The 26,004-nt window shown below is 45.3% G+C and overlaps 1 protein-coding gene across 1 annotated transcript in view; it reads right to left on the reverse strand.

Annotated features, from left to right (window-relative positions):
- Window positions 1-26,004, reverse strand: part of LOC110331676 (protoheme IX farnesyltransferase, mitochondrial) — a 115,183-nt gene that overhangs the window by 12,342 nt on the left and 76,837 nt on the right. The window contains exon 5 of the mRNA XM_021212474.1: window positions 16,949-17,019. Coding sequence (XP_021068133.1) covers window positions 16,949-17,019 — 71 coding nt within the window. The remainder of the gene's footprint in view (window positions 1-16,948; window positions 17,020-26,004) is intronic.

Genomic DNA, 26,004 nt, shown 5'->3' on the forward strand with positions numbered 1-26,004 from the left:
TGCATGATACATCACCGGTAAATTATAGGCTTAAGGCCCTACAGTCCTGTGACAAGAGTCAACACCAGGGGGCTGGTTTACACTGCCAATGATGTAACTTGGTTTGCGGATATGACTGTCAACAAGAGGTCACAGAGGGCTAGGTATGTAAAAAGACTACTCTACAATGTGAAAGACTTTTTGAGTCTAAATAAGTGTGACCTCCTGGTTCCTGTTTATATACACCTTTTTCTCTTTCTTTCTTTCTTTCTTTCTTTCTTTCTTTCTTTCTTTCTTTCTTTCTTTCTTTCGGGAATCAATGTAGGTTACTTAAACCTGTGCTTTCTTTGCAAAAGCCACAGTTCACGTCCCAAGAAAATCATGTTTACAATGTCCTGGTAGCCACTCAATTACAGGTTCCACAGAATGCTTCATGACAAGTTGTAGTCATCAGTTAGCAATTTCTATTGGGTTTTAGTTCTAATTATGTCAGTTCTCCAAGGGGGGCAGTTTCCTGAGGTAACACCCTTCTGCTGTCAGGCTGCCGTGTGCTTCCTCCACTGAGAGGTGCTCTGCATCATTGTGTGTTGGGCTCCTAAGGACTAACTTAAAGAATGAGGCCCAGTTAGAATCAGCCTCCTCCAGCTCCAAAGGAGTGTGAGCAGAGAAGCAGGAGGGCCCAGCAGCTCAAGTGTCATGCGACACCAGATCCACCGTGCTGGGGCACTAGGTAAAAAATTCCACCCTGACTCTCATTTAGCTGGCCCTCTTTCCACCCAGGGGCTGTGGTCTGCCCTGCCTAGAAGGTGGAACAGAGCAGAATGGGAGTTCTGAGGAAAGAGGGAACACACAGGGACATGTGGTCGTCACAAGGTGACAGGATGACCACGGCTACGGCTAAGACCTGAGTGCATCTGCACCCATCTGTCCCTGGCCACCTCTTTGGAACCCACAGCCAATGAATTCTGATGGACTCAGGCACCTCGGTCTTTTCTTCTAGCCTGTGTCTCCATCACTCCCACCCTGGCAAGTCTTCCTGTAACCTGTTGTTTCTGCTCCTGCTGGGAAAGGCCCTGAAAACACAGTGGTCAGACCACTGCAAGAGCACAGTGACTATCACAGCAGCTGGCTAGAGGTGACCCTGAACTAACTACTCACCCATCTGGGAACCCTAGTTTTCCTCCAGTTCCCAAGGGTACGGTCAGATCTCCAGCAGTTACAACACTGGGGTTAACACCCCCTCTGCTGGTTAAGGGGGATTCCCACTAGGCTCCTCTCAGGGACCTAGGCTTGCAGCATCCCTCCCTGCCCTCAGCTGTGAGTCAGGCGGCAGCTAATAAAGAGGACAGCTAGCTACCCTAGCCCCACTTCTACTCTCTCTGTTCCCTCATGCTCCCAGCAGGCCTCTCTCCTTCCCTGTCCTTCTCTGCTTCTACCCCTTTCCCAGGTCCCCATTCCCTTCCCCCACAATAAGCCCTCTTTATACTAAGTCCTTCGAATGCGTGGTTCCACCAGGTGCTCTTACTCTCCCCTTGCCCCCGCTGTACATTAATATAAAAATGTGATATACTACATCACATTATGTTTTATAACACTCCTCCTCTGGGTTCAGGGAAACAGGCTGGCCTTGTTCTCACAGATACACTCTGCATCTCTCTGCTTTTACTCACTTCCCTTCCCAATCTCTTTGATTGGTTTAGTATTTATTTATTTTTATTTATGTGTGTGAATGTTTGCCTACAAGGCATGTACACGATGTGTGCATGCGCTTGTTGCTTGAAAGAGACCAGGGGTCAGATCCCCTGGGACTGGAGATGGCTGTGAACTACCATTTGGGTGCTAGGAACTGAACCGGGATCTTCAGCAAAGGCACTGAGTCATCTGTCCAGCTCGCCCTGCACCTCTCTGTTGTCAGTCCCATGCCATACACAGCCCTCCCCACCTCCCCATTTTTTTGTTGAATCTCGCCGTCTTCCTACTCCACACATCCTACCTCCCGGGAGATCCTGCTATGAGCACCATCATTGAAGAGAAGCTCTACTGTAGATGCCAAGAAGTGCATGCTGAAAGCACCCTGATATGGCTGTCTCTTGAGAGGCCCTGCCAGAGCTTTACAAATAAAGAGACTCCAGCCAACCATTGGATTGAGAGCGGGGTCCACAATAGAGGAGTTAGAGAAAGGACCAAAGGAGTTGAGGTGATTGCAACCCCACAGGAAGAACAACAATATCAACCAACCAGTCCCCCAAGAGCTCCCAGGGATTAAACCATCAACAAAGGAGTACACATGGCTACAGCTGCATACGTTGCAGAGGATGGCCTTGTCATGAGCCAATGGAAGGAAAGGTCCTTGGTCCTATGAAGGGAGGATAGACGCCCCAGTGTAGGGGAACTGAAGGCGTGGAGGTACACCCTCATAGAAGCAGGGGGAGGGAGGATGGGATGGGAGTGGGGGGCTGAGGTGGGGTGGGAGTTGTAGTTCCGGGAGGCAGGAGAAACCAGGAAAGGGGATGACATTTGAAATGTAAATAAAGAAAATATCCGATTTAAAAACCAATAAAGAGAAGCCCTGGATGGAGTGTGGTTCTGAGCTGGACTTGCACCTCTGCCTTCTCCTTCTGCCATTTCCCCCTTGCCTTTCTCCTCATTTCATTCCTGACACAGTTCTCTCACCTGGCCAAGCATGGCTGACTTGGAGTCATACGGCTTGGTAGCATAGCATGCAATGGAAACCTCCAGATGAAGGGTTAGGAAGCTGCAGGGCGCTATCTCCCCATGCCCAGAAGAGAAATAGCTAAAGCCAGTGTAAACATTCCAACTCTTGTTCTTCCAAGAAGGTAGCTCCCAGTTTATGAGAACAGGTCTTCCCATACACGGGGTTCCAAAGGCTAGTTTTATTTTGGGTGGGAAAAAACGTAGTTCATAAACATATTTATTTTTCCTGAATTGGCCCTTGTGTTTAAAAAAAAAAAAAAAGGAAGAAGAAGAGGGTTGTTCCGTCGCCAAGGGCCGGGGAAGCAGTCGGGTCCCGGGCGTTAGTGCTATGAAAAGCCCTTTCAGAAAAGCACACATGAATTTAATTTATTGAGATAGGCAATTTGGGTGGAAGTTTAGTTTTTGACCTGTGTTGGAAACACAAAAAATCATGAGGCTTGATTTTGGCATTTAAATCAATATGCTTAGGGGCATGAATGAAAACCAAATAGGCTGATGGGGTGTGCAAACAAGAATGAAGATATTACCGAGCATGCTATGCGAAGCTCAGCAACAGGAGAGAACACCCCCAAATGGGAAACTTCAGAGCATCAACAGCTAATTTTCCTGTTGTATGTCATTTTTGTCAAGATTCTTATTGTAAAGGTAATATACATTTTAAGTCACAAAATTTGCAACTATAAAAATAAAAATAAAGAATTCTGAATTATTCAGAGACGGGTATGGTGTACGTCTCTCTGGCCTTTTCCTGTGCTCTAGTTACTTTAAAAGTAAATACAACTCCATAATCTACATTAACACTGTAGATAGGGCACTGAAAATCAAACCAAACCAAATCAAAACTTGCTAAAAGGATAATGCAAAACAGTATCATGTCTCCAAAACAACCACAGCATCCCCTCCCCATAAAACAAACAAACAAACAAACAAACAAACACTTTTTCAAATCAACAAAGTAAATTTGAGAGATTATAGGATCTTAATTTTTCTGGTGAGACCCAACACAGGTAAAGTAACTCGGCAGGTGGGCCTAGGCGTGGGATTATAGACTGATTCAGTAACTGAATCCAGAGTTTTCCAACTGGCCTTGGGACACACTGATGAAATACTTCTGCAGATCCTCTCTCTCATTTCCTGGGTCAGCATTGCTGGAATGAAAGGCTTGTACTACCATATCTGACTGGAAGTGAACATTTAATCTGAGACCCAGTGACAGATGAAGGGCAACGTGGCAGAGAAGGACCTGTATGACAGCTAAGTGGGTAAGGGCTGTCTCAAAGCCTCTAGACCAGCTCTCTTGGTGGAAGCAAAGAAACAACTCTTAAAAATTGTTCTGATTTTACACGTGCCATCAGTCACTCACACATACAAGCATGCAAGTATGCACCCACCACTACATACATAAATGTAATCTAGAAGTTAAAAAGCAATTATCCAATGTGATACTCAGTGCTATAAAGGAAGCAGTGATCTTTGAAACTGTGGAGAAAGAAGCAGGCAAGGGTAGTGCTTCCAGGAAGAGAGAACATAGCAAACAGAGGCTGGGCTATGTTTCAAAGTCCAGTCTACCTGGACAGTGACAATACCAGGGCGCTATTAAAGCTGTAGAAGTTTGGCGTTTTTAGCTGTGTATGTGGGGATAGGGACCAGCAAGGGCCACAGGCAGTGAGCTGAGTGCTGTGTCACTGAGTGGGAACCCAACCCCAAACTTGACAGTTTCAATAGATACCCATTTTTCATTTGGGAAGAGTGTTCCTTTCTTGTCTTGTTAAACAGAACAACTCATGTCTGCTTACAAGTTGAGAGCAAAGACTCACAGTCCGAAGGCAGCAACCCTTGGGACTTCAGGCTAGTCACTCTGCACACCTTCCCTGATCACATCGCTCAGTGACTGCTCAGAAAGCCCATCTATACCCTCTTCCTTGAAGGTTCTGCAAGTGCCTCTAACATGAAGACACAGGTGACACAGGATGTGGAACCACTCTCTGTTACTCTGTTCTGCATTAAGAACTCTGTCCTTTGAACCTCCCTACTATGGTTTTGCTCTTCATATCCTTTAATTCTATAGCTGTTCACATCCATGTGAGCACTAAATCTGGCTGCCAGCAGGCTCTGCAGGATTCCTTGGGTTTCCTTGTGCCCAGAGCCAGGGGATGGGATCCTGCATCCACCCACCACACAGTAGTTCAGGGTGTGGCTACCAACCTAGCAGCAGCAGCATTACCTGGGAACCAGGTAGGACCCCAAACAGGCTTGCTACAGGTCACAAACTATGCCATCCCACTGCCAACACAATGTTGGCACTTACATGGTAAAAGTATACTTTCTGGGCCTACAGGAGCCACTCACACACTGTGGCTGGCCAGGCCAGGTCACCCACTTAAAGTGCCTATCAATTAATGTGTGCCTTCTGACCTGTTCCAGTGGAAAGAACATGGGGTTATGACCTAGCAGCAGCAGTTGCTGGCAGAGAGATAGTGCCCCTTGTCTTCCCTGACTCCCCTTAGAGGAACTGACTTAGTCATACAGCCTCAAGTCAGTACACCATTAAAAGTATCATAACTCTGGGGTTGAAGAGCCCTGAGCTTCATTTACTGCTTCTGCTCTAGTGCCTGTCGGATATTCTTATAACAAAATTATTTTACAGTTTTTATTATTATTATTATTATTATTATTATTATTATTATTATTATTATTATCTGCTTTCCTGACTAACCACACTGGCCAGGATGCAGGTACTGTGAGTCTAGTTCAGGCCCTGATATTTAACCTCTTATGGTCTTTGTTTCCTCAACAAAAAGATGTGGTGGGTGTGTTAGGGCTATTTCAGTATTGTTATTGGAGCTCAGCTCAACTCAGGTCAAAAGCCCCAATAGCAAGAGCACAGGGAAGGAGGGGTCTGCTGTGCCCAGCTCTGCTGCCTGCGCAGAGTTCTCACTCTGGAGCTTCAGGTACGTGGGGAGCACTCGCTAACCGCACAGGGCCTTCACTTGTTTGTTTGTTCACTCATTCATCCGTCCTTCTCACTGCCTGGACCGTCAATCACTGCGCTGCTAGGCAACAGAACAGACAGAAAAATAGGTACATTTTATTTAGAAAGGAAGATAGACATTAAACACACAGACACAGACAAAAGTCCCATGGGCTATCACTGTAAGATCAGCGGCATGCGAGAACACAGGCAGTGAGAAAGCTGTATTTAAACACGGAGGAGCCTATAAGCAGAGCTGGATATAGGTAGGAACTTTGAAAATTGCAGAGTGATTCTTTCTCTGGTTTATGTTGAAGCCTACTCAAGAATTTATATGTGTGTGTGTATGTATGTATGTATGTATTTGTAGTAACAACTTCTATAAAAATTTAATTTTGTTCTATCAAATACAACATGAACTAGCGATAGACAAAACCTGACTGATTTTTAGCAGCTGTGACAGTGTCCACCAGGAGGATCAGAGACACAAGGGGCTCTTTATGGTTCTGGCTGGAATACATTTATATGGGACATATTAGCAGTGAATATAAAGTGGGTATGACAATAAGTGTCCAAGTGTCTGCAGTAATGCAGTCACTCACTGCACGTGGCTGCGAGTGTAGCATGTAGAGCAGGGTGGGTGCATGCGAGGCCTGAGAGTGCGGCTTCACATTCATCCACTCATGCAAAGAAGTTCACTGTCATGATGAGGGCTGGTGATTTACTTCAAAACTCCTGTGCAAACTCAATTACATTTTAAATTACGACTCTCTCTACTGCCTTTCTTGCCCAAGGCTACCACAGAAGAGGAACTGACAGACCAGGAGTGGGGGTTGATCCATACATTTCCATGGGTCACACTTGCTCCCTTATAATGGGATATTGCTTTGTTTACTAAATACTAGTCTTGACATAAATCTACTGAAGGAGAATTTTCTAGAGCTATTGGAAACAAGGAGAAATACAAGCTTTAATTTGTCTATTCATTGTACTTAATAAATGTAATTTAAATTACTTGCCTTTTAAATAACTTCCTGGGGAAACTGGGCCATTCTGTGTAAGCAGTGTGTAGGGGGTCCAGGAAGCACTTCATTAAATCAAGCTTTGTATTATGACCGGCTCCACAGGTAAGTCTGGCCTACACAAAAATTAATCTCATACTTCTTGCCCATTCTTCCTGAATAAACGACTTTTAAATCACAAAATAAAATTTCCTTTCTTCAAAAACAAAAGAAAAATTTAAACCTTCATCAAATCAAGCCCATTTAATTTTAATTTCCTGTATAAATCCCGCACTTGAGCTTTGAAATGAGTTTTTGGGGGAATGTCTTTACAGATAACTGTTCTGAAAAGGTCTCCATAGAATCTTATTAGGTAGCTTGTGTAAGTCTCAGGCTATGATATGATAAAGCAGAAGAACACTGGCATCATCTCACAACTTAAGGAAAATGAAGGCATAAAACCAATTTTAAAAGACTAAATTTTACACCACATTTAAGAGGAATGCAAGAAATATAACAAAAAGCAAATGTTTTTATTTATTATTGATTATACTAAGGACAATAGTGATATGTGAAAAATCTTTTTGAAAGAAGAAAACAGTACATCTGCTTGTACTGAAGGAGTTTTTAAAAAAGCAGCCAGAAGACTTACAAACGCAGGAGGAGGATACAAGGGACCTGCTGTTTAAGTCCGGCTGCACGGGAGAAGAAGTCAGCGAGCCCTGCCTCCCTCAGGCTGAGCTCGATGGAGAGCTGGTGACGATGCTCTGCTCTGCGTGACTGTGTGGTCTCACACGGCTGTGCCTTCCCAGTTATGGATCAGAGACAGGGCAAGGCCGTCACTGGTCCATGATGACCAGTGTGCGCTAAAACTACCAAGCACAGCTTCCTCCTCCATGACTGCAGCCTAAGACTGACCCCACAGACCCCACTAAGCTTCTCCTGTGCGGGGATGCATAAGTGTAGCCCACTAGACCCCAGCTTGCCTCTCTCTATCTGTCTTATCTGTCCTTCACTCCCTTGTCACCCCAGCCGGGTTTCCAGGACCAGGTCTGTAGGATATGGCAGATTTCTGAGCTAACCTTAGACAGGAAGAAGCAATCAATGAGCCTTCAAGGGTGCCACAATAACTCACTTAAATTACACAGAAAAGATGTTTGCAGAAAGACTGTGTGTGTGTGTGTGTGTGTGTGTGTGTGTGTGTGATTGCAATGTTGTCTTAGTTACTGTTCTATTGCTGGGAAGAGATGCCATGGTCAAAACAACGTATAAACAGAAGCATTTACTGGGGGCTTGTTTATTGTTGCTGAGGCTGAGTCCCTGACCATCCCGGCAGGAAGTGTGGCAGCAGGCAGGCAGGCATGGCTCTGCAGCAGTAGCTGAGAACTTAGATCTGATCCACCATCACAAGACAGGAAGTGAGAGAGGGACTGATGCATGAGCTTTTGAAACCTCAAAGCCCACCCCCATTTGCACACCCACTCCAAGAAGGCCACAACTCCTAATCTGTGGTAAACAGTCCACCAACTGGGAACAAAACATTCAAATGTCTGAGCATTATATGGGGGCCACTGTTATTCAAAGCACCACAGATGCTTTGATCCGTTTATGAAAACCAGCCACTCCCCCCCCCCCCCCCACATAAGTACAATCTCTGCATCGTCTTCTTAAGCATGGGCTGCACTGCCCACTGAAACACCTGCTCCTCCTCACCTAACGGCCTGTACCCACTGCACAGGAGACCCTCACTTTTCTCTTTTCTACTTTGTAACTCTCGCTTTAGCTTTTAAATATAGAACTTTATTCACTTATGCAAAATACAGATAATGGATTTTGGAGTCTTTGCGAGGTATTAGTAGCTTTAATAAACACAACTTAGAAAGTGAAGGCAGGACACCTACTCCCACAGGTTTGGAGATGATGGGAACTGTGTGCTCCAACTGGTATGTGAAGCCCTGAGACAGGTCCACTTCCCTGCCCCTCTGCCCCAGCAATCTGCACATTTAATCTGGGACAGTGTTTACAAACGCAGACACAGCAGGAAGCAGGCTGCCAACTCGATGGAGGCCCTGGAGCTTACTTGAAAGAAGGGGAGAGGCCCAGGCTGTGCAGACAAGTGTGGGTGCATCACCCTGGCCTCACATGGTAGGGTTTGATGTGAGGTTCTATTTTTAAATGCTGGTGGCTAAGGCAAGCAGGCACAGCAGGCCTGTACAGTCTGGACTTGCTCTGTGGTCTCTACTGTTTGTTCTCTTGGGTCTAGGTAGGAGAGCAAGTGCCTGCTAACTTTTTGAATGCTGCTCCCCATACTTCTCATAGACAGACAAGAGTGAAGGTGTAGGCCAGTGTACAAACGCCTCCCTTACAGCCTGCATGAAGCCCTGGCCCAATCCTCAGCACGTCCCAGAGACAAAAGCAACAGCATAACAAGGGCAATGAAAACTTTCCAAGACTATTTCCCCTCACTTTCCCCTTCCAGCAGGACGGGGACCTCCACGCCTGTTCTGGGGCTCTTGCCTTTCTCTTCCTGAACACTTCCACCAGTGGGAGGGGGACCTCCATGTCTGTTCTGGGGCTCTTGCAGCCCTTCGTGGTCTTTGCGATGATTGGGTCCGCCATCCTGCCTGTATATCTCCCAGGCCATACTTTTGTGTAGTCAGTCTACAGCATTCAACTTGATGTTTTCTGTATCTAAGAACGCTGCTTAATGAACTCCTACAGAGCACAAACAGACCACCTCTAAGCCTACACTTACACTCAGTCCAACTTGAGAAGAGGAACGTCAGCCTACGTGTACCTTGACTCTTGTTAAACAACAACAGCAAGAAGCAAATATAGACCAAGTTCCTAAGAAATAACAGCTATCTCTTCAAGTGAGTATTTATTAGAATATTTGGATATCTTACAGCTATTACGTAGGGACATGGGACCTGAAGAAGCCATCACTTATAGAGTACTTTACAGTCAATCCTTTGTCCTGACTACCAGGGAGACTCCTGGTATGATAATCCTTGCAATGCCTCAGCATGAGGAGATGTGCAAAGACTTTGCTGGCTCCTCAACTCCATGGCTCATGATACTCAACGATCTTATTCCAGAACAATCTTCTCTACATTAACACCTCTGCAAATAAGTTGAGAACAAATTTGTTTTTCCTGCCGCTTCAAATCACTGGTTAACGTTACAGAAAGAAATTTCTATACTTACCAAATGTTTATGTTCTTATTACATTAGCAGTATACACACACTGAGAGACTAATCATAACAAGGCTTTGAAGCTGTGCAGGCCTGTGCCTTGTTAGGTCCTCGTCCACTAGACCAGCAGGACTGAGTGGTGACTAATACAGCTCCCCTGTAGCCTACACAATGTTTACATTTGCTTAAGTGCTTACTGGTAAAACCTTCAGTAAATTTGAAAAATGTCTTCTGTAAGTCCCTGTAATACTTAAGCTAAACCCTGCTCTTTAAGTTAGTAATGCCAACTAAACAATCCATTCATTTCGTTCTAAAACTCAGTCTTTATCATTCATTTTAAAGACAGGTATGGCTGACCCGATTAGAAGGGTTTCCATTTATTCTCCCCAAATAACCTCCTGCTCAGCTCTTATCAGGCAATCTCTCCTGCTTACAGCCCACACCTAAGCTTACACATTATGGATCACCCTCATCTGATCCATTAACTTGGAAAAACTAATGTTGACATCTATTATTTCTCTGTCAGCATCACCAAGCTGGAAAATGGAAAATTCAAGGGAGATGTAATCAAAATACAGATGCCTTCCAAAATAGCAGAAAGGAAGGTTTAGCTCAGTGCCCTGGTCAGGAGGCAAGCAGTGTCCACGCTGTCCTTTCCTGTAGCTTCTATTTCTCAGAGACCTTTGTTCATGCCAATTTATTCATTTTACTTAACTTTGGGGCCGCCCAGCCCTGTATGTGAAGCCTTTGTGCATCTAATTTTCCTGTCCATTTTATAAAGTGTTCACTATGACACAAACAAAATGCACAGTGCTGTTACCACCACAGATAATCAATACATTTTTGATGAGTTGAATTAAAAGTGAGAATTCTAACACATTTAGAAGAAATAATAGGCCTTGAGAATACTACTAATATGAATTTAACGGGACATACCAACGACAGAGGTATTACTGAACTACCACTATATGAGGCACATTGGGAATTCAAACTGGAAAAAACCTCAAGTTGATGAAGACAGTAGATTATAGGTGCCTATATCTCTCTGCGCTCTCAGAAAACAAGAAAAACAGAGAGCTTCAACTCTGAGGGAACAATGAAACAATGCTGAGGAAGACCTGCCAGATGGGGAGGAGAGGAGAGGAGACAGGAGAGGAGAGGGAAGAGAAGGGGAGGGGAGGGGAGGAGAAGGGAAGGGAGGAGAGCGGGAGACAGGCCTCTGTATCTGAAGCAAAACAAATGCAGTTATTACAATGTTTAAGAATCCTCTTGGGGTTGAGTATACAGAATAAAGCGCAGACAGGATTTCATATAAGGCTGTGCTGAGGCAGGGGAGGTGGATTATAGCTTGAAAGTCATCCTGTGGACCCAGGGTTGGAGATGAACATCAGCTGAAGTCAGGCACAGCAGCCTCTGTCTCCTGCCATCTCTAAGGTTTAACTGCAAGTTTGTTTTTCTTTTGCCCCAGGGATCCAGGTCAGGGGTGAACTACCAGCTCACACTTGGGCTGTGGAGTTTTTTCTCAAAGCTTTGGACTTGAGAGAACTAACCTGAAGCCTGAGGGCTAAGGCTGAGATGGTCACTTTGAGGATGTGTGAATCTAAGTGAGAGAGGGATGCAGAAGGTTAGCATTAGAGAGCACGGTGCAGTGCTATTCAGAGAGAAGCTGTGGTGGCCAGGAGACTGGAGGTCAGCCGCAAGCATCAAGTACTAAGGGGGGGGGGGAGGTGCTCTCTCCAAAGAGGACAAACAGAAGAGCCACTGTACACAGCATGCAGGTGTCTATCTAGGAGAGAAGACACCCTGTCTAAGTGTTAAGCCAGAAAAGAGACCAGGGGTGACATGGCTGGAAAGTCCTGGGGGAGGCCTCTGGGTGAGTCTGGGTGGAATGACCTGCTCTCAGCAGGGCTGGGCAGAGTCTGGAGGACCAGTCAGTGCTCCCGACAACTCCTCAAGAGCAACTGCTTGTTCTTATCCTTTTAGTAACTAAAGCAAATCTTGGGGAAAAAATTCTGGGACTATTCACGTCAAACCATTCCTCCAGGCATCTTTGCACTACTAAATCCATTTTATCCTATTAGGAATAATTTGCAGGGCGATGGGCACCTCACCAGGTGGGAAGTTCAACAACACTGGACAGTTGTGTAACATAAGGAGTAGGAAGAAAAAAATCTAGTAAGAATATGCAAACAACAGGATACCAGAGCCCCAGAGACCTCAGAAGTAAACCATCTCTTAACTTTGTACATGACAAACCCCTATTGCCAATAGGAGCGGTCAGTCTGAAGCCAGGGATCACATGTTCCCAGGAGAACAGCTTCGGTGCTCTGGCTCCAACAGGGCTACACTCCTGCAGATGACAGCAGGGTTAAGACAGCTCCATTACCAAGCCCCCGGAGCACTTCTCTGCAGACTTCCTTCCAGGCAGATACGAGAGCTCTTTAGCCAAGAGCACTGTGGCTCCAGGAGGCCTCCCGTGCATCAGGGCCCTTCCTGAGTGATATGCTCTCGGTCACATGGTGGCTCCCATGCCACTGAAGAGCCTGATAAATCATCCTGCCACAAAGGACCCAGAGTCGAAGGAAAAGCAGAAAGCCACAGGGTCAAGTGTTTCCACAGGAAAGACACTGGTAACCAGCTGTAAAGATGTCTCCATTAACTACCTGTGCTGTTGTAAGGCAGTTCAGGATACACACTCAAATGGCAAAGAACCATGGCTGTATGTTTTAGGATGAGTCCGGGCACCCATCTTAACATAAGGACACCATTTCTTTCACTAGTGCAGGAAATGGAAGCAGTGTTTTTCAAAGGGGATAAGATTAAAAAAAAGTTTTTTTTTTTTTTTAATTCTTTTTAAATTGTAAGTGACAACAGCACAACAAAGGAAGTGGCTTTTCTAGTGCCAGGAAACACAGGATCAGGCATACGCTGAGTACAGACTGCCAACTGAGCTACAGCTGTGACTGATATTTTTGTGATTTGTAAATACTTTGTGTTTTACAATATAGTCAATGCGTAGTCCGGGCTGCCTTCAAGTTTGTGATCCCCACTCTTAGCCTTATAACTATCAGGATCACGGCAACTGGTATTATATACAGGCTATTGGCAGGCAATTAAAACTGAGGTATTGTCCTCTGTACTTGTCTTGGGAAGGTGAGAAAAAGAATATAATCTTGTAAGCTTGTTCTCATTAGATTTTATTTTAGCTCTATTTTACTTTTCAATTCTAGTAAAAAATAAAGAAAATTCCTGTTTAAAATATAAAGAGTATATTTTCATTATTTAAAAAAAGCGAATTAACTTACTATTCCTGAGTTATCAACTATAGCCAGCATCACCCCTTGCCCCCGTGTAAGCAGCCTGTAAAAAAGGCAGTGATTATGAGGACGGGCGAGCAGCCGGGGCTGCTAAGGCTGTCTCAGGCTGGATACCCTTTACTCTTGAAACATGTGGAGCTGAGCCCTAAATGTTTTCAGTTTATGTAGGTCAGCCCTAAGGGGAACCATATTAGACTCTACATTATCCTTCACAGTCCCCTGAAGTCATCCATAAAGGACATGCGGGATTATGTCCACACACGTCTAGGGAACAGTGGCTGTGCTCACTCAAGTTGGAGAATGGCCTAGGTTGCAAGGGGATGACCGCCCAGGCTGCAGTGGCTCAGCACTGAAAGCATTTGGCCAGCAGGAGGTCTGTGTGGGAAGGGTGCCTGTCTACTCCCTCCTGCCTTCAGGTAGGTCCAGCTCCAAGGGCTAAAGAATTGTTCATTTAGTTGGTGGTGGTCAAAGGACTGGGCTCCACACTAGACCCACTAGTTCTCAACAATTGATTACATTCTGACCTTTCTTGGCTCCTCCGCCTTAGGAATTACCTGAGACGTGGAGGACTTGACAAAAGTAGATGCAGGGCCATGTCAGAGAGAAACAACTGCTCCTTAGTGAACAAGGGTTTTAGGAGGAGAAAAAAGAAGCAGGCAGAGTCATGGGTTGAGGCAGGGAGATGGGATGGGCAGCATCCATTTGCGGAGGACAGGCAGTCCACGCAGCAGGCAGAGGTTTGGAAAGCAGCCGCCAGCCACCCTCGCATCAGCCTGGTTAGAAACACAGGGGGACTTCAGGGACTTCAACACTAAAAACTCAGCCCCCCACCCCGCCCAATTCCTGCTCCTAGCTGTCATTGAGGTCATTTTCTGGGACTTGTAACACATCTCCATTCTTTCCCCTCTAGTGATCTTCACCTCCTGAGGGACAGTTTTAGCTAAAACTTGGCCCCAGTGTCGCACATGTGACTGCCTCTGGCTTCCCAGGTGAATCTAAGTTGGTTCTTGGAACGGTTTATGCCAACTGCATCCAGAGCATTCTCTTCCTTGTTCCTTGGCATGCGCCATCTGCTTTACCCTGTCCATTGTGACCAGAGCCGTCTTTGCTGAGCACTCTGCAAGTCTGTCTGAAGGTGCACTCCTCTTAGCCCCTTTGAAAGCATTTAAAATTCCATTTACTTCTATACTTGTCATTTATTATTTATTATATGTGTATGTGTACATGCCACAGTATGCTTGTGGAGGTCAGAGGTGAACTTGTGGCAATCAGTTCTCTCTTTCTAACAAGTGGGCCTAGGGGACTGAACTGAAGTCATTATGCTTGGCAGTAAGCTCCTTTACCTGCTTTGCCATCCCGTGTGCCTGCCTTCTCTAATCTTAAAGCTCACGGACACATCCTTCACTCCTGATCTCAGAGCCTTGGCAGTCTACATCATGTGTGCTTGCTTTAACAGAAGTGTTAGGAAAACAAAAAATGTCCTGACTTTTCTATTTGTGTGGTCTGGGAGACATTTCTATTCTCTATTGTCTGCCCATCTGTCCATCTGTTTGTCTATCTGTTCATCATCGATATGCTGGCTAGTTTTAATATATTTCACAGAAGCTAGAGTCATTTGTGAAGAGGAGCTCTTAGTTGGGAAAACACCCCCATAGACTGGCCTGTGAGCAAGTCTGTGGAGTACTGTCCTGATTAATGATTGGTGCAGGAGGGCCCAGCTCACAGTGAGTGGTGCCACCCCTGGGACAGAGGTCCTGAGATGTCTAAGAAAGCGGTCTGAACAAGCCATGAGGAGCAAGTGAATAGGCAGTGCTCTACTGTGGCCTCTGCATTCATTCTTTCCCTGACTTGCTCCAGAGATACAATGTGGCCTGGAGGTGTAGGATGAAATCAACCCTTTTCTCCCACAGTTGCTTTAGCTCATGGTGTTTTATCACAACCATGGAAACCCTAGTGAAGACAACTGCTATCAGCACTCTGCCATGTGAGATTTGCTTTGTGTTTGTCTGCTACGGTCACTGGTACATCACATGACTTTTATGAGACCACGGTCTCAGAGCTCACAATGCAATAATACAGAGAGGGAGAGGGAAGCAGGAGTAGACAGCACTGGGCAGGGCTATGACAGTACCAAGTACAGAGCAGAATGCAGTAACAGCACAACAAAGCCCATAGGCTCCTTGGCCATCTCGGGCACAGTCTGCTGCCTGACAGACAGGAGAAGCATGGCGTGAGGTGAGGGCAGATGAGAACAAGAGAACAGATGCCTCAGGGAGAGGCTGCAAGAGCTGCAGGGAAGTGTACTGAGAAAAGGCCTTGGCGACACTGGAAAGAATCAAAACAAAATATTCTGTCTGAACTGCATTTTGTAAAAAGGTTTAAGGGAGAACCAATCTGATCACTGAAAGAAGATGCATCTGCCAACCGAGTGGAAGCAAGAGAATGGGAAAATAAAGGCAAAGAAGCTAGCCAGCTGCTGAGCAACCGGAACCTACTTGAAGTGGACACAGATTCTAGGACTGTCAAGAAGGCTAAAAGGCCTGGAGGTACTAAACAACAAAGAGAGGGACAAGGGAAGCCAAAGGCTGCCTCCAGGTGTCTGGCTTTAGAAAACAAATGAAGAAATGAAAGGAAAAGGGCAGAGGTGGAGACAAGGCCCACGAAGCCTGCAGGACACTCTGCAGAGATCTCCAGAACCCCTGAGCTCAGAACAGTGATCTGCAATAGAGAAATAAACAGGGTAGATGGGGCGAAAGAAGAGGGAGACCCTGTGTTTGTGCCAGATACTCTTTCCTGTATTTACAAATCACCTAGCATAGGTCTCTGTGTAGAATCTGGCACACGGTATAAGGTGCTTGTATCCAGTATCCTGTAAGACACAGAACTGTTACCTTGGTCATCACTGCCCTTCAGTCTATGACAGTGCCTGTCTAGTAAATGGGATCTTCCATGGAAGGGGAGATATAATATACTGTTATAAATGGGTGAGTGAGAAATTAGGATGAGTACATGGGGAGTAAGATGGGAGGGCAGGATAGGATAGAGGCGAAAATATAAGGAGGGAAAGCTAAAGGCCATAGCAAAACTATACTGAAACCTACTATGGTAGAAGGTTCCTAAAACATATACACATACGAATGGAATTTAAATGAACTTATCGTATCATGGGGAAGGCAATGTCCCAACTAGATATATAATACTACCAAGTAAAGCCATCAGTACTGGGAATGAGCTATATCTCTTTTGAGTCTTTGGCTAAAGGGGTTCTGTAGGGCCTCCCCACCAAATTCTAAATTGCCAACAAACTTGGTGAACCTTCTACAACCAGTAAGATCCCATTGCTGAAGTTTCCACTTACTTAGGCACTGAACATGAAGCTGGCACTCAACTAGATGTTTCATCTCTACTGACTAACATTGCTCATAGTGCAGGGTGGTGCCATACACGTTACCTGAGGAGAAAAGCAGTCATCAGTCTTACCCAGCTATAAACCCCGAGAGCTACAACAGTTGCCTGTCTGCAAGATAGCGGTACAACAGTAGCACAAATATTATGGGAACAGCTGTCCACCTTTTTGATTGGATTTAGGGCTCACTCTACGAGTGAGCTCATATCTGACACTGCTAATGAGGCCAAGAACCTGAGACTAGATAGGTAATAGGACATAGGGGAAAACTTACTATAATTATCCTGCTAAATGAGCATAACAATAAAACAAGCTTCAGGATGAATAAGTCCATGAATGTAGAGGAGCATCAGCTGTGACTTACCTTATCTGTCCGCGAACCAGAGGCCTGTTCTTTGTCCTATTCATGTTTGAGTCGAACGGCACCTCGAAAAACTGGAAAAAACAGACAGAAAACAAGAAGCTATTAAATACCATAGAAAACAATTCTGCTTTGGTATTGATGCTTTTTCCTCAGCAGATTTTAGCCCTCTCCCTTCTTTCTGGTGGTGGCGGTGATGGAGACCTCTCATCCACTCAGATGCCCCCACTTCTCATCTCAACTCTGATAACATGAAGTAATACTGTGTTGTTTCCTAAAGAAAAATTCTCTGGGAGAGACAAACTTTAAACAATGCACTGTAAAGAATATGTATTTTCACTCATTGAAAACGGTTTGCTAAATACACAGTTACAATCTTTAAACCCCGTTGTTGTTCTAGATTTAGGGCAGAAGTGCCTTTCACACCTGAGTCCACCACACACCCCAAGCCTGAAGGTCTATCGGCCATCAGCACTGCTGCTGAGACCAGGAGTAATTACTGGCCCAGATGAAAGAGATGAGGTGAGGCTATGAGTTTGGTTTTCTTGTTCTACCTGGCACAGGTTAGATTTCACGTGTTACAATGATCATAAAGCTTAGAGCACCTCAGCCTAAACAGTACACTCAGCAGCTGTCTCTCATGCCCACAGTGAAGTTTCTTTGCTGTTTACTTGTCAAAAGGCAGCCCAAGAAATTTTCCAAACCCATGATAAACATATAAATAAGTTCTGTAATTTGTTATCAAATGTCTCTTATGTGTCAACTTTAGGGGTATAAAAGTAATCCAAAATCTGACCAGGTTATTTGAGAAAATCTTTGATTAAATGGGCTGGAGGCAAATCAGTAGAAGAAACGGTAATTCAATAGAAGTTAATTTATCTTCAGCCATGTTCCTTAATAACCCCGGGAGCTGGTCCTACAGTGACTCAATACTCAATGGTCAAATCATATTAGTGTGATAAGGGCTCTGAGAAACACTAACAGGAATAAATCTAATTAATGGTGCTTACTCAGTGTTTCCAAAACTTATTTGAGCATGAAATCTTTTTTTCAAGAAAAACATGTTTAACAGATTTCAGAAATGTCTGGTCTGAGTCTACGTCAGTGATAGAAATCACTTATCCATGTGTGCAAACTGTAGCTCCAAATGCTGGGCTCTGCACATTGAGCTCTTACAGGTTAGAGGAAAACACCACCACAGAGAGCAATGTAGGAAGGGCTGGGGTACTTAGAGGAGCCATGCGGTGCCACCTATTAACACAGTGTCTCACTGTGCTTTCTTTATATTGCTGAGATGAAACACCACAGCCAAAATCAACTTGGGAAGGAAAGGGCTTATTTATTTTAGTTTACAACTCTCAGGTCACATTTCATTATGGAGAGAAAGGAAGCCAAGGCAGGAACTCAAGGCAGGAAACTGGACCCAGGAACCGAAGCAGAGACCATGGAGTAATGTCGGATACCAGCTTACTTCCCTCGGCTTGCTCAGTCTGCTTTCTTAAGACTATGTAGGACCACCAGCCCAGGGATGGCACCATTCACAGTACACTGGGCCCTCCAACATCAACCATCCAAATGCCCTATAGACTTGTCTACAAGTCATCTGAGCATTCCCATTCTGAGGTTCCTCTTCCCAGATAACACTAGTGTGCATCAAGTTGACAAAAAAACAAATGAACAAACAAACACACAACCCCACCCGGACAACTGACCACTTGTCATCTTGACATACCAATAACTTCCCTTCCTTGTTTATACCCAAGATCTCATATTAATAAACATTACAAGATAAAACACAGTCCAACTTCTGAAGGCCCTGCAGTCTTTAGAAACGCAAATACTCTAAAAGTTCATCTCTCTAAAATACCGACCACTTTACAATGTGAAGTCTCTCAAGTGTCCCTGTAAATTCAAAACTAAGTTACAAACTTCTTACTCTAAGGAGGAAGTGCCAGGACATGGTTACAAACAAACCAAATGAAAACCAAATGCCAACAGTGTAAATCAAATCCTGCAGCTCGATGTCTTGAATTTGGGATACACTCATGATATTCTCAGCTCCAAAGGGCTCACACCACTCTCCCCTCTCAGCTCTGCTATCCTTCGCACACACAGCTTACCTCACAGACTCAGGCCAGCTCCACACCATGCCTGCCACTGCCCTTGCCTTTGGAGTCTGTCATCTCCAATATGGCGGAGTCTCCACAGGCTGCACCTGGATCACTAACCTCTCCTGGGCATGCTTCACAGACTCTGACCCTGCTACATGGTGTCAAGCCTCAACTTATCTTCATGACCCCTTCAATCCTAGCATTTCCAATGTAACTCAGGCTCCACCTTTACCAATGTCTCTCTTGGCCTCTTACAGTGAAAGGTCTCTCAGCTGCTTTCTATGACCCCTGAATGCCTTTTAAACTTACCACCTGGCAGACCAAGTTTGGCTGCTAGCATGAGCTGGCCTTGGCCCCTTCTATATCATAGCTTCTGTGTACTGAACTTAAGAAAATACTTCAAGAAGATTTTATCTCAATGATGTGTGTCTCTTATTAATCAAAACTGATTTTTTAGCCCCAGCTAGTCACCATCAATTGTACTAGTAAAGGTTGCATTGCCACAAATTCTAGTCAACAATCTCAACAGTCTTGATAGGGTCTTTGCTTCCTCCTGAAATATCACATCTGATCAGATGTATCCTGACCCTCTAAGTTCTCGTAACAGCTCATTAAGCTCTGTGCACTCTGGCCTTCGACACCTCTACACTCTTCCTCAAAGTAACACCATCAGGTCTGCTACAGCAATACTCTATTTCTGGTACCAATTTCTGTCTCAGTTTGCTTTTTATTGCTGAGATCAAATACTCCTGGCCAGAAATAGCTTGTGGGAGAAGGGTTTACATCATCAGACATACTCCACTACTGAGGGACACCTCGGCAGGAGCTCAAGTTAGGAACTTAAGATCATGGAGGAACACTCTTTCCTGCCTTGCTCCTCGGCTCTCCGTGTTCAGCTTCCTTTCTGATAACCCCCAGGACCACTGCCTAGGAGCAGCGCCATCTCCAGTGGGCTGGGCCCTCCCACATCAATCATCAATCAAGAACATTTTCTACAGTCTTGCCTATAGGCCAATCTGATGGAGCCATTTTCTCAACTGAGATTCATCTTTGAAAGAACTCTAGCTTGTTAAGTTGACAAAGAAATAACCAGGATACGCACATTAAGAATCAAGCAAAATTGTATTCTAAACGATTTTGAAAATTGGGAAGTCTCACAGGCTTTAAAAATTCAAACATTTTAAAAGTTCAGTCTCTTTAAAAATCCAAAGTTTCTTAAGTGTTGGTTACTGGGTTGCTTCTCACATCTTACTTAGTGTAAGCTGCACAACATCAAGAAGCCAAAAGCTTGAAGAAAATGGAGGTCACCCAAAGACAAATACTGTCTTTTCTTCTTTAGGAGAGATATTAATGCCTTAGTGTGGTGGCTGTAAGAGCATAGATAACATATTGCTACGGTCTATTTGGAAACTAAATTTGCTTGAAAGGTGCATCTGAATGCCATGCTTGGAGGGATGAACTGCGATGGCTCTGTTTCATGTCACTTTGCCTATCCTGGAACAACATTGCCCAAAGTGTTTCCTGTGTAGCTGTGGGACAGAGTCTGTCAGAGAGCTTAGTGAGATTTGGAAGTAGATGTGAAGTAGCAGCCATGTTGATCCTTGGAAAGCTGGTACCGTGTCAGGTGCTGTTTGTTGCTCACACTCAGCTGTAGATCTGATGGCCACACACTGTTGGCTTCTAGCAGCACCAGGCCTGCGCTTCTCCAGCTCAGGGCAGATCTCCTCAGGCTGCAGCTGGTTTCCAAGTTCTTCCAGCTTCTGAAGATCTTGAGCCAAGTTTTGTGCTGCTCTCTGGCAGCTCACCTGGAGCATCAGTGGCAGCTGCTTGCATAAGTCCGGATGTCCAGGTTTGTCCTCACTGATCGCTGTGTTTCAGACGTCACACTGATTCCTCCCTCTTCTGCTTTCTTGATCATGGCTTCGTTTATGGACCTAGCACCATGCACAAGCAAACAGCCTTAAGTGACCTGCTCAGTGCTTAGGTTGCAGAAAAGCTGATCCCTTGTTTCTCACTGTGGGTCTGACACTGGGATCAAGCTACCACTGACATGGATTTCTGTGCTTACTTTTACCATGGCTCCTACTGAAAGTGCTTGACTTGGAACTGAAGAGGTGATTTAGGAGTTAAGTGCATGCACTGCTCTTGCCTCCTCTGCACCCAATATCAGGTGGCTCACAATGCCATACATGTAATTAAAATTTGTTTTAAGGGCTTTTCATTACCTATTAATCCAAGGGGCAGACTTTTTGAGATGTGAATATAAAATTCTTAACATTAAAGAGAAACAGTACAATAGTATGCAAATGAGTCTTCATTGAACATTCCATGAGCCATCAGTGCAAGCAATGCTTATAGATAGGCATGAACTGTTATATTCAGTAAAAAGTGATGTATAATCTGTAAGTGTTAGCAATGATCTACCTATCAGAATCCACATTCTGTACTGAATTAGCTGAAGTCTCATGTTAAAAGAGTCTGTTGTAAATGTTCATATCACCTCCTTATCCCAATTTTCAAATACTTTTTTGGGGTATTTGAAATGACTTTTTCTTTCTAGTCTAAAATATGTGTTTCATTTTCACTCCATAATGAGGACTTCAGTCACAAGCTATGCTATGCTTCTATCTATCAGGGGTCACTCTAACACAACACAGAGACTGGTGGTAAATACTTTTTAGGGCTTGAGCTCTGTCATGGGTGTGCACACATGTGCTTGCTCACTATGCAGGCATTTTCATGAATTAGTTCATCCAGATAGGAAAGATGGAATGGTTTCTGTACTTCTGGGGAGTCAGCCATCCAAAAATGGTGACCAGGGCTAGAAAGCAGCAAAGAGCTCCAGGGTGCCACAGACTGGCAGCAGCACTGGACTCCACAAGGGCCTCAATTTCTCAAAAGCAACATCTGGGCAGAAATTCCATGCTAACTAAGACTTAGGGTTCGTTTTAGTGAGGGTACGGCACCCCTTCCACACACCAAGGGATCAGAGCTCATGCTGCTTGATTCTGTTTTCCATGCATTTTATAGCGTGTCTTTCAGTTAGGTCATTGCTCTGGTTTAGATACTTAAACCGCATTTCCAAAACACAGAGCAGTTAGCAGTTAGATTGCAGACCTTACATGCAGCAGCCGTTTGTTGCCTACTCATGTTTCCCTGTGGCATGGAAGATTGGTTTCAAGACACTACGGATATTCGAGTCCCATAAATGGAATGGGAAGTAAGGCATGCAGAGTACGGTCACACTTCCACATGCTCTATGGCAGGCTCCTTGCTCCACCTATGCCGTGAATGCCGTGAAGTGGCTGCAGCAGAGCACAAGGAAGAGCACACTGGCTCAGCACAGACACGTCCTGTAGCCAAACACTCCTGACTTGGAGGATTAAATTTATGGGCCATGCAATAAAAAAATAAAACAAAGAGGATGAACTAACTGTACCCAGGAGAGTTCAGAGCACCCTGAGAGTGACAGGCTGGAGAGAGATGGGCTGCTCCCAGGACTCTCTTGGGCCTAAGCTGCTCTTCTAACAGAAGGTTCTGCTCAGGGTTTGAGTGGCCACAGGACCAGTAACCTCACCTCACTCCTACGGTCCCCTAAGCCTATCTCATCTAAACTGAGCCAGCTGAGACTCCTTCCCTGGGACAGTACAAGGCAGCAGGGAAGTGTGACCAGCTCCTTTTACTGCCGATGGCCACAGAATAGCACGCAGAGGAAATAGAAAAGGAGGAGAGACCAACGCTAGGGGCAGTGGTCTGGAAGGCCCTCACCTCGCCTTCTTCAGGTCAGGTGAAAGCTTCACAGGTACTGCACTGTCCTGGGAGCACGAGGAAGGAGAAATTCCAAACACCGGAGCAACGAATACCCCATTTCCCCCCTCAGCAAACAATATATTTTCTGTCTAGGTTAAAATTTCAAAAGAGCTTTTCCTCTCAGTCTGTTTTTGTAAAAATCCACCAATCGTTTGGCCATTTTTCATTTTGAACTATCGCTTTTTTCCTCAGGCTCACAGTCTTGTCACACCCTCAGCTACAGGCTCCCTGCCCTCCAGCAACTCCAGCAACAGCGGTGTGCTTACACTCCAGAGTGAGGAGCATTGGAAACAAAAGTCAGCCTAGCCCAGAGGACAGGGCCTTGTGAACTCTTGTACCTTGTGCCACTTGCAGAGTCACCTTCACATGACTTCAGCCATCACTGCTCTGGCCCCTTCTGGGTCTTGGGTCTGCTTTGTCTATACCTGCATATACACTGGCTCCAGGATGCAGAAAGTCAGCCCCAGTGTTCCCTGCCTCCTATCCCAGTGTCTCACGCAGGAAGCTGAATCCCTGCTAGTCTTAAGAGAACAGTTCAGAACCAATAGGCCCTGGACTGTCCTGAAAGCACAGGGAGGGAGGTGCTGGTGGGGACATTGTGACACACTGCTCCAACTCAAACTGCAAGTGCTAATTTCTATACATGGAAGAAAAAATCCACACTCAGAAGGAACTATGAAGGTGCTAGGCAGATGGGTACCTTAGCGCCACTTACAGTGACTCTAAGTCAGGCTAGGAAAATACCCAACTAGGTAACAAGATACATCTTTTCTCCACCTACCCCACCACACACACAGATGAGAGCAACATTCCTCCAAAGGCCTTGCAGAATGACAAACCCCGCAGTTCAGAGTGTGTTACTCCATCCATCCTCTCAAAAGCTGTCAATGTGTGTTTGTCATTCCCATCTAGCTCACAGCTCCTAACAGTTCAAGATAGTATCTCCATCAATCTCCAACCAGATTAAAAGGGATGTTTAAAAAAAATAAAAAGCTCTGAGTGAGGCACTAGTAGGACCCACACATCATTTCTTCTTACAAACCAGTTAAGATGCCCAGGCAGCTGTCACTTTCCCCTTGTTACCCATGTCCTACTGGTCTACCTCCAATAAACAAACTACCACTCATTCCCATTGAGATTTTCCCCACGAGGCATTTGAAATAGCAAATGCAGGCAGTCTGGCATCCATCAAAAGTGGTTTTCATGCACATGGTGAACTGGGCAATGTTCTTTGAAGAGGTCACACAGACCACCTTTCATGAAGGCTTTGTTCTCAAAAGAAAAAAATTTAAAAAGGCTCAAAACGTTAGTAACCTAGTCCTTATTAAAGGCAAGCACTGCATCCTACAATAAAAGAAAACCCAGCCATGCCTAGCTCCCAGAGCCTCTACTATAAAGTGACCTTCTGTTCCTGCCAGGGGGATCTCAATTTGTAAACACTGCTTTCTGACAAAAGATGGAAGGAAATGGAAATATTTATAATACCTGTCTCTGAGTAGTGAGGAAGGGTGATTTATTATTCTTATCTTCCTGATTTTTCAGTGTCTATAAAGACCATGTATTTTCTAGTTAGGGAAAAACAGAAAGTAAGGCCAAGCCAGGTGTGACGCTGGTACACACCTTTAACTACAGCCCTGAGGAGGGAATCAGGGAGATGGCCAGTTAGAGCCTACCCTGACTGCATGACCAAACTGATACAACACCTAGATAGCCACTGTACTGGCTAATTTTGTGTCAACTTGACACAGACTGGAGTTATCACAGAGAAAGGAGCTTCAGTTGGGGAAATGCCTCCACGAGATCCAGCTGCAAGGCATTTTCTCAATTAGTGATCAAGGGGGGAGGTCCCCTTGTGGGTGGTGCCACCTCTGGGCTGGTAGTCTTGGTTCTATAAAAGAGCAGGCTGAGCAAGTCAGGGGAAGCAAGCCAGTAAAGAATATCTCTCCATGGCCTCTGCATCAGCTCCTGCTCCCTGACCTGCTTGAGTTCCAGTCTTAACTTCTTTCATTGAAGAACAGCAATGTGGAAATGTAAGCCGAATAAACCCTTTCCTCCCCAACTTGCTTCTTGGTCATGATGTTTTGTCCAGGAATAGAAACCCTGACTAAGACAGCCACTCTCTAAGTTAACTGAATAAAATAATTACTAAACTCATCCAGACAAAACCAGCATTGAGGGAACCCTAACCAATCATAATCTGTTCTTCCTACAGAGTCACATACACTAGTCACAAAATGCTAATCTCAAATAGGTCACATACACTCACCATCCCATCCCCAGAATACTCCATGGCTCAGCCCTCCTAGTCACTAGCTACTTTTCTACCATCGCCCTGCAACCCGCTTACCTCCTTCCTTTCACTTTGTATACAGCAGTCAGTGATCTTTCTAGGAGCTAAGCTGGCCATGTTCCTTTCCAGCATAAAGCACGGGCAGCAGCACCCAGGGAATGATGTGAATATTCCAGCGTGGTGTCCACGCTCCTGGATTCTTCTGTTGTCTACCTCTCTCTACACGGCCCTTTCTAAGCAACCTGCCAGTTCTTCGGAGGCAGGCTTTCAGCAGTGCACACGCCATGCAGCCCGTGTGGGGCCCTGCTGACCCACGTCAGGGCTGACTAGGTTCCCCTAGAGTCCATGTTCGGAGCCATGCCTGTACAGAAACACTGTACTGTAAATGCTGCCAGGTGAGGCATCACCGTTCTTAGGACATTCTTGCCAAGGTCCACTAGGTCCTCCTCACCACTCCTCACTGCCAACCCCACGACCCTGCCACTCAGCCCCAGTGCTCTGGCTGATAGGGAGGGCTGTCACTCTAGCCATTCTCAAGCAACTGTTGCTTTTCTCCTTCTTCCACCTTCAACTCTGAACGCTGGTAACTAACTCTGTTAGCGAGCACTGGCTCCCTCTAACAGGACACAAACTCCTTTTCCTACTCCCAACCAGCCACCAAGAGTAGCCTCTTCCCCTAATGCTTGGCTGGTGTCCCGCAGAAGCTGGCACTCCTGTCTCCTAGCTTCCAGGAGACTCAATGCTCCAGTGCTCCTTTCAGCAGATTCAGCTTGTGTCTCTCTGATGGATTCCTCCCCTGGCCATCTGAACAAGCCCAGTGTTCCCCAGCCAACCCTTCCTCTTAACTC

Source organism: Mus pahari, chromosome 14 (assembly GCF_900095145.1).
Source record: "Mus pahari chromosome 14, PAHARI_EIJ_v1.1, whole genome shotgun sequence".
NCBI lineage: Eukaryota > Metazoa > Chordata > Mammalia > Rodentia > Muridae > Mus > Mus pahari.